This window comes from Caretta caretta, chromosome 10 (genome assembly GCF_965140235.1).
Source record: "Caretta caretta isolate rCarCar2 chromosome 10, rCarCar1.hap1, whole genome shotgun sequence".
Classification (NCBI taxonomy): Eukaryota; Metazoa; Chordata; order Testudines; family Cheloniidae; genus Caretta; species Caretta caretta.
In genome coordinates, this window is record NC_134215.1 from 49,749,777 (window position 1) to 49,765,233 (window position 15,457).

Below are 15,457 nucleotides of genomic sequence, written 5' to 3' on the forward strand. Positions count from 1 at the left end.
AATTGAGGGAGGGTGTGGAGAAACCAGATGGTGAAAAGAAAAGGGTAGGAAGCATTTCTGGGAGAAGTAGCTTTTAAGGAGAGATTGAAAGAGATGAGAGAAAGTATTTCATTTGGGGCAGCAACTCAGCAAAGTACTTAAGCATATGGCTAAAGTTAAGCACTACAGGGACTTCTGAACACAGGAAGCCATTTGCAGTGCATAACTACCATTCTATTGCTCACAAGTGCGTCAGTTCATTAAAACAGACACTATTATTCTGTTGTAGATGGTGAACGTAACATGCCAACTACATATGCACATGTCCACATACTGGTTTTTATACATTTTTATAATTTTCATAAATTGCTAGCTTAGAACCCCCTTAGAAATTCAGTAGTCCTGGATTTAGCCACAAGCACATCTAGAAAGGGACTCAATAACTCCATTCACTGAAGAGTGATAAATCTGTATTAACTGCAGCGGGCCGGCTCTGGCAGGGTTCTGAAGAGCACTTCTAGTCTGGCGTATGTATTGTGGTGATGGAAAGGGGGGAGGGGAGGAAATCTGAATCTTAGGGGAAACTTCAGATTTTTTACACCATTTCTGTAGAATGGTTGCCATGCCAGCTATGGGACAATTCCAGAAAGTGAAAGCTACAGGGAGGCAGGGATGATGTAAAAATACCTGGCAAGCATACAGAAGCAGACCACAAACAGATTTTCTGTGGGCTAAGACAAGTTGGAAGCTCCTGGACTTAAACTGGTGTTCAGGCACTTTTAAAATGTGCACTTCTAACCAGTCACTTGGGAAATAGGTTTAACTTGGCTTTGATTTAAATAAGGCAGCCCTAAAACTATCAGGATTTTGTATTCCACCCTGGGTTAGATCCTCAGCTGGGGAAAATGGGCAGCGTACTGCTGTAACTATGCCAATTTAAACCAGCTGAGGATCTGGTCGCCTAAATTTAATGGGCAAGCAAGAAAAGCATAAGCAAGTCAGAAAGCTAACAGCTATACTTTAAATCCATGGTAGTGTCAAGTGTACTCTTGCAGCCGTCATCTCTGGATCTAGCTCGTCACAGACCATCAGAAGTATGTTTCAGATCCCCTCAGTGCTAACACTGCATCTGGGACTGAGATCTGTGAGTGAGTAAAATAAGAAAAATGCACAAACAAATGGTTACAAAGGTCAAAATATTTACCTCACAGGTGCTGATATGTTCCTTCTCCCACTCCATTCTGGCCTTATCCAGCTGTTCTATATACTGCTTGTACATCCTCTCTGTAAATAGAGACGTGAAACAGAAACTTCCCGACTGAGACAAGATAATGCAGGGCCTCACATCTCCTCCTGTTAAGTATGGTGTGACTTTACTTTGGTAAAACATAGCCCTAACCTATATCCTACAGAATATAGTACAGTAGAACCTGGTTAAGTAGAACAATGACTGGGTTAGCTCATGGTATTTTTACTGGAGAGAATGATCTCTCTGACTTGCCACAGGTACACCACAAGCATCTCAACTGGACAATGTGTATGTTGATAGCAATAATGGGCTCTTAGTCTTGAGTGATATTTTAGGATTGCATTGTCCAAAGTGAACAAGGTGCCCAAGGACACAGAAGGACCCACCCAACTGGCAAAGGGAATTTCTTGAGGGCTTGGGGGTGGAATGCTCTATTTCACAGTCCCAGAGTGTATGCAAGTTTACTGTGTTTCTCATAAGGATGTGTATACATGGCAGCGGGGAAGTATGACTCCCAGCTTGAGACAAACACGGGAAAGCTCTGCTTGATTTAGCATGCTAAAAATCACACTGTGGCCACGGTGCAACAGGCAGCAGCTCAGGCTATCTGCCTAAGTACAATCCAACCTGGCTCCTTGGGTATGTACTTGGGCAGCTAGCCCAAGCTGCCACCCATGCCACTTCAGCTACGCTGCTATTTGTAGGCTGAGCTAGCGCACATCCATCTCCTGAACTGGGAATTATACCTCCCTGCTGCAGGGTAGATGTACCCTCCCTGAGTTTGGGCTCATAGCCGGATCCAGAGAACATCGCCGTACTAGCTTGCCCACATGTAAGAGTGCATGCCTATGTCTTCCTTGCCCTGGGTTAGGGTGGCGAGGACCCAAACAATGTTAAAGAGCAAACAGAAAAGAAGCCCCAATATTAAAGTGTTTTAAATAAATTGTAGAATACATAAAGGGGATCCCCTAAGTATATGCAGCATCAGATTTATCTTCCTTTAGTGGAATGTAAATTTGGGGCGGGGGTCTAAGGTAGCTGACAGTTGCCTTTAACGGCACTTCCATTAGTTTAGCAGTCTTTAGGAATCTGCACTTCTATATGTGTGGAGTTTTTTTCCCTCTTGATAGCATGCCGTTAAATCAGCTGGGTGTTAGACTTTACGTGGAATGGTACCTGCTTCATTTGCTGTGTCTTTGCATTGTTTGGCTTTGTTCTGACTCTGAAATATAAAAAGAAAACATTGAAATTAAGCCCTTTCCATTTTCATATTTTTTTCCTTAGGTCACAATCCCCCTAGTAAAATATTAAGTGTCTGTCTCTGCAAAGAATTGCTACCTAGTTTATTGCTATGAATCATCCCATTGACTTTGCATTATTCAAAATAGGGGCCAGATCCACAGCTCTGTAAATAGTCATTGCTCCATTGACTTCAATATAGCTATGACAGTTTGCACAAGGGGAGGCCCTGGTCCTACGTACTGCACTTGCAAAGACCCTGCTTTCTTATTTTGTTTTAAAAAACAGTGTTTGCAGTGTCTGGCCCCATGTTTGTTCCCACTGATCTAAACCTTCTATAAAAGTTATCTATATACTGCTGTGTAACTTGGAAGTTTTATAAATAGAAATAAATGGCAATTGAAATTCTTTATCTCCTCAGGTACCATTCAGAGATAAGTAACCAGACTTTTTAAAGGAACACTGTCAAACTTTTACAATATGTTGTGAACGCTAATGTTTCCTGGCTGTTTCCAGTACCACATTCATGATTTCAAGGCCAGAAGGGCCCGCTGTGATCATCTAGTCTGACTTCCTGTATAACACAGGCTAAGAACTTCCCCCCAAAACTTCTTAGAGCAGATCGCTTAGAGAAAAACATCCAATCTTGATTTTAAAATGGCCGGTGATGGAGAATCCACCATGACCCTTGGGAAACCTAAAAGCAAAATAGAAGCTCTTCTCTTACAGCTTTTAAAAATTGTAAATCTGGGCAGCCTATTAATATCCTGGGACTTCCTGGCTTGCCTGGTGATGACAACACATTAATGCCCTGAGCTTGAAGGATGTCTAACATGCTCTCCCATTCAGTCCTTCAAGGTAGTGTTCAGATTACAGATTCTTCTAACCATACTCCTCAGGGCTGCTGGATAGAAAATGCGTAATGTGTTGGGAGCACCGCATCTTCCTTCTTAGTCATTTCCTGTCCTAAACTGTTTGCTGTTGCTCTGCAGAGTTAAACAGCTGATGTGTTCCACCCGGGGGTGGGTGGGTGTGTGTAAGCACCCTAAAACTGTTCTGGGTGAAATCCTGACCCCATTCAAGTCAATGGGAGTTTTGTCATTGACTTCAATGGGGCCAGGATTTCACCCACTATAAATAAGATCTAATTTGTTACTCATGGAAGACTTTTGGAACACCATGGGTATAAAATGTATATTTCCGAAATTCATTTTTAGATTGCTCCTCCCCTCTCCCCTGCAAAAAAGATGATTTTGGATCTCTGCTTTCGCTGTGCTGAATTTATGGAGAAAAAGAGAGTTAGTTTATTTTTTTTCTCCATCTGCTTCATTGTAAAATGTTCTCATGAAAGGTTAGTAGGTTGTCAGCTAAACATGTAAGATAATGCAATGAGGGATTGAAATGCCTTGCTTTTCAATTATTTATTTTTAAGTTTGTAAATTTGATGAAACTAAACTACCTACCAGGAGAAAGATTGATAAAGAAAGGGCATTTAATGTAAGGTACTGTACCTACTTTGGTTAACATGGGATCCAAAGGTGGAAACAGCGGATTAATACGGTTCAGACTTTTTCTTTCATTTTTATGAATAATCTGAGGCTTAAAAAAAACCTATTCAGTAAGAAACTGAATTTGCATTCTAATGATAGGCCATACCAATTGCCTCACTAAATCTCTCCGCCTCCCATGCTTTTTAAAAACACAGGCAACTATGAACTTGTTCCAATTCTATTGATTCCTTTGTGGAGGAAAATTTCCTACTGAATTTTACAATGTTTATTAGAACAGAGAGCAGCCTCTGAAATGTGCAAACTCTGATGCAAAGTGGATTGTCCAGGAAAACTACAGAGCTCTCTGCTACCATGGCTTAAATAGCACAATGGTCTCATATACCTTTTCTGTTTGCTTTTGGTTGCCGGAAGCACTTATCCTCTTGAAGGCCTGCTCAGCCTCATCCGCATCCTTGCACTTTTGCTCGTAGGTCTTCTTTGACTGCATTAAAATAAATTCAATAGAATGTTTTCTTTTTGGGCTAGATAACCCTTTTTTGGGGGTGGGGTTGGGGAGGGGGCTAGATAACCCAGTCTCTTCTGCAGGCAAGGGGAACAAATCAGGCATTAGGTTAGAACTATTTACATTTTAAAAACTTTTAAAAATTAATTTAAATTTTAAAATTGAATAGGGAACAATTTTAAATGGATATAAGAATGGCCATACTGGGTCAGACCAAAGGTCCAGGTGCCCCAGAGGGAATGAACAGAACAGGTAATCATCAAGTGATCCATTCCCTGTCACTCATTCCCAGCTTCTGGCAAACAGAGGCTAGGGACACCATCCCTGCCCATCCTGGCTAATAGCCATTGATGGACCTATCCGCCATGAATTTATCTAGTTCTTTTTTGAACCCTGTTATAGTCTTGGCCTTCACAACATCCTCTGGCAAAGAGTTCCACAGACTGACTGCGTTGTGTGAAGAAATACTTCCTTTTGTTTGTTTTAAACCCGCTGCCTGTTAATTTCATTTCGTGACCCCTAGTTCTTGTATTATGAGGAGGAGTAAATAATACTTCCTTATTTACTTTCTCCACACCAATCATGATTTTATAGACCTCAGTCATAGCTCCCCTTAGTCGTCTCTTGTCCAAGCTGAAAAGTCCCAGTCTTATTAATCTCTCCTCTTACGGAAGCCATTCCAGACCCCTAATCATTTTTGTTGCCCACCTAATCACAGATGGACATAAAAGAGAGAAGAAAAAGCAACCTGGATGCTGACATATCAAATTAGCAGCACACTAAGCAACCCTCTCCAGCATCCCCACATATGGTACTGCCACTAGTCACTGTAATTATTTATTTTATGACAGGATGCCTTGATGCCCTATTGAACAGAGCATTGTACAGCCACATAGCTCTTCAGGGCAGGGATTGTTTCTCATTAAATGTCTAAATACTAGAGCTGGATGGGAACTAGATTTTCCATTTCTTGGGAAATTCTGCAATTTTGGGGGGGAAAGTTCCATTCCAAAATGGAAAAAAAACAAAAAAAAATTTTAATTTCGGGCAAAAGAATATTCAGGGGGAGGGAGAATATTGTTTTGGGTTGATAGAAATGTTTCTTTTTGATCAAATTGGAACATTTTATTGTAAATTTAATTTTTTTTAAATACTTTAAATATAAATTAAATTTCTAAATGAAACACTGAAACACACCATTCCAAAGCTATCAAAAGGAAACGCTTAAAAAAAGGCATTTTGATAAGGTCAAAGTTTCATTTAAACTATAAAGCTTCGTTTTTGAAGAATCAGCATTTTCCAACAGAAAAACATTCCATCTGAAAACTTCCAGTCAGCACTACTGAACACACAAAACAGACGAAGTGTAGGAGGGGAAATGACTTGCCCTAAGCCCACACCAGGTGAGTATTAGAACCAGAACCCGGGTCTCCTGAGTCCCAGTGACCAGTGCCCTATCCAGTAGACCACACTGCCTCCCAGGCATTCCACAGGGTTGACCATGACCAGCTTAACACATTTTTAAACATGACTTGCCCTGTCCACATTAGGTGCAAAGTCTTGTTTAAAATGGTTGGTGGTTATTTGCCTTACAGTAGCATCTAGGTGCCCTACTCACAGAGCAGGACTCCATTGTGCTAGGTGCTGTACAAACACAAAACAAAAAGGCAGTTCTTCCTCCTGCCCCCCAGGACCTTACAATTTAGGTAACAAGAAACACCAGGTGGGTATAACAAAGATGCGGAAGCCTAACAAAACAATACTAGTCAGCATGATAGGCAGTGGCCTCAAAACACCAGCTGCCTGTCTGTTATCAAGTTTTTTGTGGCATCATGGAAAAGGAGAGTTGTAAGAAGGGATCTGAAGGAGAATAAGGAGTTAATTCTATGGATTTGAAAAGGAGCACCTCCCATGGATAGAGGCAGCATGGGAGAAAGCACAAAGGTGCGTGTTTTGAAAACTGAACAAGTGGGTGATGGCAGCTGGCATCATTATCAGATTGGAGGTTAAAACATGACCATTTTTCTAGTTCTAGACATGGCACTGCTTAATCAACAGAGCTGCTCTCCGTGTTTATCCGAGTTATAGATGCCAACCTCAGCCACAAAAATAGGTTTTCCCTGCTTGTCACTCTAGTTAGCCCTCCAAAGTTAACAACTCCAGCAGAGGGTGCTAAATTCCATTGTTGCCCATGCATCATCATCATCATCATCGTTGCCATCTAAGTTCAACAGCTGAGCCAAATTCTCCAATCATTTATACCATTGGAGTTGCACAAGTGATCCTCAGGTCGCATCTGGCGATCATTGATGGTGATGATGCATGAGACTGTAGGAATTCACTTGACTTTCAGATCCCCAGGCTGAATGGCAGAAAAAAAAATCTTAGCCTGTAAGCTGTTGAAAACAGAAATAGGGCTGGCACTAACTCTAAGTTAACCCTCAAGGTGCTGTCAGAAACCTTTAACTGGGCGTGGCAGGGAAAACATGCTTCCATGTGTTAACGTCATGGCTTGGAAACACATACGCTTTTTACTTTATTTCATCATGTTCTTGACATCCCTTTAAGATATTGTCTGCGATGAAAATTTCACCCTCCCATTGTTGGTGAATTGTCCACCATTTGCAACTGGATGAATGTATTATTAAACCACAAAACTTACCTCCATTGTTTTCTTATAGAGGGACACCTTGCTCTTTTGTGCACGTTCCATTGCAATCTCGTACTGTAAGAAACACACAGGATGAAGCATTTCTCCTTTTAGTGTCAGAACTAGAAGAGCAATGGTTGCACCATTTCTAAGAAACACGTTCCTGTGCGGAAAATGCCTTGACATTGCTTTTGTAACTGATGCCCTTCTAAATAACACAGAGGGCAACAGTGCAAAGCTAGGAAAAATTAATCCAAGACAATTTTGCTTCAGTGGCTTCCATTAATAGCCAAGAGGATGTGTCTTCATTTTCTCTCCTTATCTTAAGAAGCTTAAATAGCATAACACCCAGTCACGCTGTACATAAGCTTTGCCAGCCGAGTTCTGTGTAACAGCACAAGCCCTGGGATAGGATCTTGTGCTGCTGCTGTGTTTGTGCAGTGCCCCACCTTGCTGAGTAAGGACTTCTATCCATTACAAATATGAGCAGATCCACTGTGATTAATAACAGATCCCTTTACCTCTGTCAAGTGATTATATTCTACCTAATTTCCATGGGCATCAGCAGGTTAGCTTGAAAGGGCATTGGCCCAGCCTCTTCTTCAATTTGACATGGTTTGAAATACCCAGCTCCAAGCTTAAAAACGAGAGCCTTTCCTATTCAGCAGCCAGACATGACTCTGATCCCATGACACAGTTTTTTTTAACAGAGCTTGATCTGAACACAGCTGGCTTTGTTTCAGATTATGAAAATTCAATATGTGTAATGCTTCTCTCCCAACATCCTTGGCTGATCACCAGAGATCCTAGTTTTCCATGATAAAAAAACCCCAAAATTCTCTGATTTAAAAAAAAAAAACCACCATAAAAATACACATTTTTCTGCGCTTAAAATGAAACGCTGAACTTTAGTTTCCCTAGCCACAATATATACGAGTATCAGCTGAACACAGTGCTTTATTGATATACAGTAGAAACCCGTTTATCTGAGCCTCCATTATCCGGTTCTCCACATTAACGGAACCAGCAGCTGCCTGGGGCTGACAGCGACAGAGCTCGGGCAGTCAGCTTCAGATGGCTGGGGATCTGGCCGTCAGCGCCGCGTGAGGCTAACTGCCCAAGCCTCCCCTCCCCCATTTTAAAATAAGGGATAGAAAGGTCTTTGTAAATTCTCCTGATTATCCCAATTTTTGATTATCTGATCTGGCCCCAGTCCCAGTTAATCAGATAAATGGGGTTCCACTGTAAATTTGAAGCACATTCAAAAATCAACAACAAGAGGGGGAGACTGCATGCACTCAGTAAGTGACGCTGGTACTTTTAGTAAAATGTAGTTAATTTTTAATATGTTTTTATTTTTTCACAAAATTTAAAAACTATAACGATGCTCTGTAAAAATGCAAATTCTGCATTTTTCCGTGGGAAACAGATTTCTAGGGTCCCTGCTGATTACTGCTGTAAGTGTTTAATCCCTTTTTTTAACTTTGGCTAAGAGGGCTGCTTCTATAACATCCTGCCGGAGCACTAAAATATACCGTAAATGAAGTAGTAGCAAAGAGTTTGAGCCTTGTGTTGAACTCAATGCCTAGATCATCTCATCTGTGATGTTGGGGAAATGCTGGGAATCAGGGTTTCTTCCCTGGAGAAGATGGTGGGGAGAGGGGCATGGACGGTGGGTGTCGAAGGCCGGGGAAGGCTGAGCCTCCCCAAACAGTCTTGCATGGCCCTGCCCATGCTCCATCCCCAGGGCCCTTCCTGCTTCCCGGCACTGTGCTGTGGGGGGCTCTTTCCCCTGTGGCCGGAGCTAATGGGGGCTAGCCTGTGCTCCAGGGTTAGGAGGAGGGGTGCTGGTGGCCGTGTAGGGGGGACCCTCTGGGCTTCAGCAGGCCGGGTGGGGCCTCTGGCAGAAGGGGCGGGCCGTGCTGGAGGCTAGCCTCCCCAAGCTCAGGGTTCACCCACTGCCCATGGGGAGGGGAGTCTAATTCTGCCGTCTTTAGACCTTATTCAAGCAAATCTCCCCCTGGTGCCAACAGAAGTGTTGCCTGAGTAAGGGCCAAATGGTGCAGTCCAGAATGCTGCTGTTGCAGGGCTAGCACAATGCACAAAGACACACACTGCTGTGTTTTGGGAGCTCACCGGAAATGCTGGCACGGTTTGCTCTAGTGCTACTTTCTCGGCAGCCAGCCACATGGGCGACTGAAAGAAAAACCTGCAACAGACACGGAGAATCCAGAAGAGGTCTCTGCCTTGCTCCCAACTCCCAGTAAAGGTTTCTCTTGAAGGCTTCAAATGTAGAACTATTGCAAGAAGATACAGCCCCTGTTTCCATGCAGCTCTCCAAGTAGTAAATGGGATGGTAGAGGAGATAAATACTGATTCAAATATGAAACAGACACGGAATTGTCTCTAAATTGAATGTGCTTCATGAAGCAGCTGCGGAGCTTGAAAATCAGACAACAGCACTGTCAGAAACAGGATTGTTTTTACTCACCCTGAAATCCTGGAGTGTTTCATTGGCTGGGTTCCCATCTGTCTTGTGCTATTGAGATGGTGAGGCTGGTGCACTTGGAACTACCTGGATCTGTTCTGTTTTGTTTTAAAGGGGCATGGGATGTGGAAATTTTGCATGGCTGTCAAAAATCATCGTTGTTTTAGGTGGCAAGTAGCCAAGCCCTTTACTTATTCCCAGATAGAACCAGAGAGGGTGTAAAACATTAACACTGTCACTCAATTAGCAGATACCTTGTTCAAAGGATGCTGAATTTGGGAGGATCAAATGGGATGATAGCTGGTTTGAACATAGTTGTTTTTTTTTAATACAACACCTCTGGTGAATACTAGATTAATATAATTTATCTCGGGGATTTCCAACACCCTCATCATCTTATTACTTAGGCTTCAAGTTCAACACAATGCACAAACCTTTGTTACCGCTTCAATTTCGGTGTATTGCAATGCTCTTACAGGATATTTACTGAAGCAACTTGCTTAGCAAGAATTTTGAAAAGGGATGAAATACTTACAGGAATAAGAAAAGCATCTGCAGTTATATTAGCTAGAAAGTGAAAGCGACAAGGGCTCTGAGTCTTCATAGTTCAGAGCATTATCTCATCACCAGCTGGGATCACAGAGAAACAGAGAGATTCCGCCCAGGATCAAGTTAGCTAGGAGCTTGGAGGAAGGAGGGCAATTGTCGTGCTCTGAACCATCCATAGCACACTGCTGGAGACAACCTATCAGAATAAATGGGCCATTGGTCTGACAATTCTTATCTTTCCTCACCTTTTTTCGTTGCTCCTTCTGTCTTTCTCTGAACTCCTCTATTCCTTTCAGTTCATCCTTCAGCATCAATGCCAGTTGGATATGGGAGTTTCCAACATTTTCAATTTCTAAGGCAGATGAGAATTTATAGACAGTCAATGAAAAGGCCTCTAATAAAGACAAAGTCGGGTTTTTCAGCAGGTATTTACTGGGAGGTGGCATGAATGTATTACTTACATGCACCTGGCAGTCTCAGAAACTTAAGGAGGGCTTTTTTTATTCAGATCATTGTATTATCTCATTAATTAAAGGAGGATAGGACTCATCCCAATCCCCTTGATGTCTGCAACATACATGTGGCCAGAACTGCTGCTGTTTGTGACATGCCAAGATTATGCATGGCAGGAGAATGTAAATAGAAATACTTTTATCTGGCCCCCTTTCACATCTTCATATTCCCACCATGCACCTCCAAACTTTCCCCTTTCTTTTTAAGGGCTCTCTCTCTTCCCCCTCCATGCCTACGTTTAGACCTCCTTATTGACCCCAGGTTTCTTATCCACATTGTGATCACCTTCCCGCCCATCACGCTTCTTGACATCAATCTCTCTTGCCAGCCACTTCCCAATTACAGTCAGGCTTGTCCCAGCACTACCATCCAATGAGGGAGGCTGAAAATGGGCAGGGTTCAGTAAAGATAGAAAATATCTTACTCTTTAGTCTAAATTTAAAATGTCTGGCCAACGTTTTCAAAAGTACTTAGTGATTTTGGGGTGCCCAACTTTGAGATGCCTTGAAAAGGGCCTGTTTTTCAGAAAGTGCTGAGCAACCATCTCTCTGAAAAGCAGGCCCCTTCAAACCAGGAATGATCTTAAATCTCTAGCCACATTTGAAAATCTTGACCTCTTTATCTAAACTGTAGGCAGTGTGTGCAACTGCACCGCCCCATTGTATACTAGGTAACTATGCTATTACATCTTAGGAGTGTAAACATTTTAGCATTTAGCCCTTGGTGCACAAGAGAATGCATATCCCACTGTCTTGATGAGCCTGGGGCTTAGATGAGGGTTAGTCATCTGTGACTCAAACCAGATAAGACTGAGCAAGTATTGGGAAGAAGCCCAAAAAGTTGGCAAAAATTCCATTATTACCCCTAACTAGGGAAGCGTGGCCACTGTCTGTAGCACAGATGGACAATCTGGGTGTGTTAGACTCTGGGGCGTCTCTGAGTGTCCAGGTTGTGACCATGGCGAAGAGTAATTTCTGCCGACTGTGCTGGTGAGATGGGTGTGCTTTTGCTTACTGTCATTGATGATTTAACTGGGAATTGGTCCTGCTTCGAGCAGGGGGTTGGACTAGATGACCTTCTGGGGTCCCTTCCAACCCTTATATTCTGTGATTCTATGATTCATTCATCTGGGGGGATTTGAAGCACTTTACAACTGTAGGGGTATATGACAGCCCCCATTTTACAGATGAGTGAACTGAGGCATAGAAAACTAAACATCTTGATTGCCGGAGATGCTGCCTTAAATAATTTGGCCACGGTCACACAGAAAATTAGTCTGCTAGGCGTCACTCATTGGCCAGCTGGTCCTTTTTGATTTTGTTTCAGCCATGTGTGGTCAACTCATTGGTGCGGGGTTGGGATCCTGTTACCAAAAAGAGGAGGAAATCCCTTTCCTTATTAAGGGGTTGTGCTGGGAGGGGAAGCATAGTTCCCAGTGCAGAGACCTGAGGATCTAAACTGGAGACAGTTTTAAGGCTCTTTGGTTTCTTAGGAACTCAGGAGGAAGGAGGGTTAGCAAAGGCACTGCGATGGCAGATTGGCTGTTCCTCTGCTAGTGGATTATAGTGGGTACAGTGAATGCTATTGGGGAAAGGGAATTTGGATTAAATGTGGAGCTATTGAGGAGGAATGTGACCCCTGTGGATTAGAGTTGTAAAGAGTGTAAATAATGGGCAGTAAAACACTTGGAATAGAAAATCTGTCTTCTTCAGTGATGGGTTGGCCCCAGGACAAATCAGCCATCAATGAAAGGATTCCAACAGGGATGGGAAGAAGGATACAAACTTACGTTGCTTTAGGACCTCGAATGCTGCCTTCAGAGTGCTGAGAAAACAAACACATACTTATTGGTATAGTGTCCTAATGACAGACTGTGAATCTAAAAAAAAAAAAGTCCACTACCGGACTTTTACCCTCAAAGAAACACAAAAATAAATAAAACCTTTAATAGCCCAATCCAAAAATAATTGACCATGCAAATGGGAGAGAGATTACATTTATAGGTTTCATTAGGCCATGCAATCAAATGCTTCATGAAGCAGGGAATTAAAGACTTCCAAACTCCTGGTGCACTGGACTGTTTAACCCCTCGGTATTAGTTATTACACGTGTTAATATAAACTTGTCTGTACCAATGTCTTGGTGAGAACATGAATACAGGGAAATACAAATGACCAATATAACTGATGTTTGGAATAGTAGTTGAAAAGGGGAGATTTCTGAGGACAGAGATAGGCAAGACCTCTGTAGTCAGAGATCAGTGCTGTACCAGTATATCTTGTTTTTTCCTCCTTAATAATCCTCACAGCAGGAGCAATGCATTGGCTGTGTAACATTACCTCCCTCCTGCACTTCTGTAGCACCCCCTTGTGGTACTGTCTCCAAATTCTTTAAAGACACCAAATTAAGACCAATGGTTTTCAGAGGTCTGAAACGATGGACCACAGTGGCTATTCACAGTTACACAGTGCAGTATGAATAAGCTCTGCCACCAGACGGAGCCCTCAGCACCAGGCCATGAAATACAGGTGAGACTAGCAAGACAAAACGTTACACTGGTCAGTATGAGAAGTCAGATGGAGCTGGATCAAAGTAAAAGATGGGGTCTTATAATGGTGTTTCACAGGGGGCTGGTAAAAGGCAGTAGTATATTGTCTGTTGTGCTGGGTTGAGTAAATGATAATCAGTCAGGCAGATGAATAGGGAACAAGCTGCAAACGTTTTAATGAAGCAGCAGAAAGAACAGCAAAGAGGTAGAGGAGTAATTCAGAGAGAGATGCCAAAAACCCCACTTTCCCATTCTGTTGCAGCATTGCTGCTCCAATTGCACCCAGTTCTGAAGAGCCTGGGCATCAGTGGTTTTACTGGGGGCTGTACTGTGAATTGAGAAGGTAATCTTTCCGGGACACCGACTGTGCGACCTCCCAAAGGTCTGTCCAGGGGCTTGATAAAGAGAGAGCCTGATATGGCTCATGAGAGGGGAAGGAATATTCAGCCAAGCCCGTGAGTGGCACTTCTGAAATACTCAATGACTAAAGGCATAAAGTTTGGCCACGCATGGAGTGGGGAAGGATGTGTGTCCCTGCCAACCCCTGGGGGACAGAGATCTGTGAGGAAATTATGTGCATCCTGGGCCACCCGAGGAGGCCAGAGACACACATACTGGAGCCCACATTCTCTGTGGTACTTTGGGTGAGGTGCAGCCTCCTGATGGCAGCCTGGCTTCCAAAGGAGCGGGCCTGCAGGCACCTGGCTCAAAACCCACACTTTGTACCCTGTCTGGTGCAGCCTCCTGCCCTCTCCAATACTGATGCTTCCTGGGGGAATTCCAGATGCTATTCCTTTGGCTGAGACTTGGAGCTGTGTTTAAAAACATTCTAGGCATGGCCTTCCCATCAGTTTTAACGACAGAGCAAATCTCTGGCTTCTGCCTTGCTGTACTCCGGTTTCATATTAAAAACGGCACCACCACCACATGCAATCTTGGCAGAGCTGGTGCTGAACTAGCCAAGTGGTAGCCCTCATCCTTCCATGTCAGCATCTCCAGTGTCTTTAGCATTGACCTCTTTGAACATGTAATCCAGCCCTGGAGCAGAGGAGTTGCCATTTTCAGTCCTTGGGTGGACTGTACTTGTTAAGCACCATTTGAAGGCAGCTATCGCCACCAGGGCAACAATTAGGTTTACTTCATCACATATACCTTCATTCTGCTCTTGGATGCATGCATGCAGCTCTCATTGACTTCAGTAGAGCACAGATCCAAGGGCAGAAACTTGGCCTGCTATTGGAGAATTTCCCTTAGTACAATCTGCCTGTGCTACTGGACCTGATGCTGTCATCTTTAAAGATGTGCTGCCTCCCCATTCTTCGTGGCACATGCTTAGCCAGAAGGGCAAGAAGTATGGTCTATATACCTTATGCCCTTCCAGATGGGCCTGTTTAGGGTTTAAATTGGACATAAAGCAGCAAAGAGAAATAGGACCCTTTTTCAGGTCTTGAAGCACCTTGTGGACTCTTAGGGGAGAAATATAAAGGGAAGTGGACACCATCATGCAGGCCCCAAAGAACATCACGAAAACCTGGAGTCTTGATTCAAAATTTGCTAGCACGGCTACCTGTAAAATGTGTGGCCAAAAAGCCTTTCAGCCATAAATGATCAATATACGTCTTATTTTCAGACTGTTTCAGCTTTTTGTGTATAAACCAACAAAATAGTTTCCCTGAAATGAGTTATGAATAACTGATGGCGCTAAACAAAAAAATTATTTAAAGGCTTGAGTTGGTGCTCTTAAAATCCTCTGCTGTAAAAGTGGGCTCCAAGCCGGCCTGTAAAAGCCTGTGAATCTCCTTGGATCACTAGGATATAGCATAAAAGATTGAATGTCTTTTAAGATATGCGTCTTTGTTGTTTTGAAGGTGCCCTTGCATTTCATTTTATCCCTGTGTTCCCAAACATGTATAACTTGGCTGGTGTAAACTTTTGATGCAAACTTAAACTTGGAGCATAAGGTCTCAGAAATGAAGGAGTCTTTTTAACCAAATTTGAAATCAAATAAGCCACCCACTGTACTAAATTTATTATCCATTTTTGTTCTAGATGACATGATAGGGATTTTTTAAAAAAGTAAATATAACTTACAATACATATTGGCCCTTGCTTTTGTATATATCTTACAGTGAGGGTGGGGCACTTTATTAGATACCTCATCAGAGTAACATACAAATATTGAAATAAAAAACAAACCCAGGACATTTACTGTTTGCACAGCATGTTGAT

General features: G+C 42.8%; 1 protein-coding gene across 2 annotated transcripts in view; it reads right to left on the minus strand.

Moving 5' to 3' along the window:
- Positions 1-15,457, minus strand: part of PSTPIP1 (proline-serine-threonine phosphatase interacting protein 1) — a 96,601-nt gene that overhangs the window by 27,603 nt on the left and 53,541 nt on the right. For both annotated transcript variants that reach the window (XM_048867937.2, XM_048867935.2), the window contains exons 4-9: positions 12,470-12,504; positions 10,413-10,519; positions 7,143-7,205; positions 4,361-4,459; positions 2,405-2,450; positions 1,184-1,263 (exon numbers count right to left, since the gene is read on the minus strand). In XM_048867937.2, coding sequence (XP_048723894.2) covers positions 1,184-1,263; positions 2,405-2,450; positions 4,361-4,459; positions 7,143-7,205; positions 10,413-10,519; positions 12,470-12,504 — 430 coding nt within the window. The remainder of the gene's footprint in view (positions 1-1,183; positions 1,264-2,404; positions 2,451-4,360; positions 4,460-7,142; positions 7,206-10,412; positions 10,520-12,469; positions 12,505-15,457) is intronic.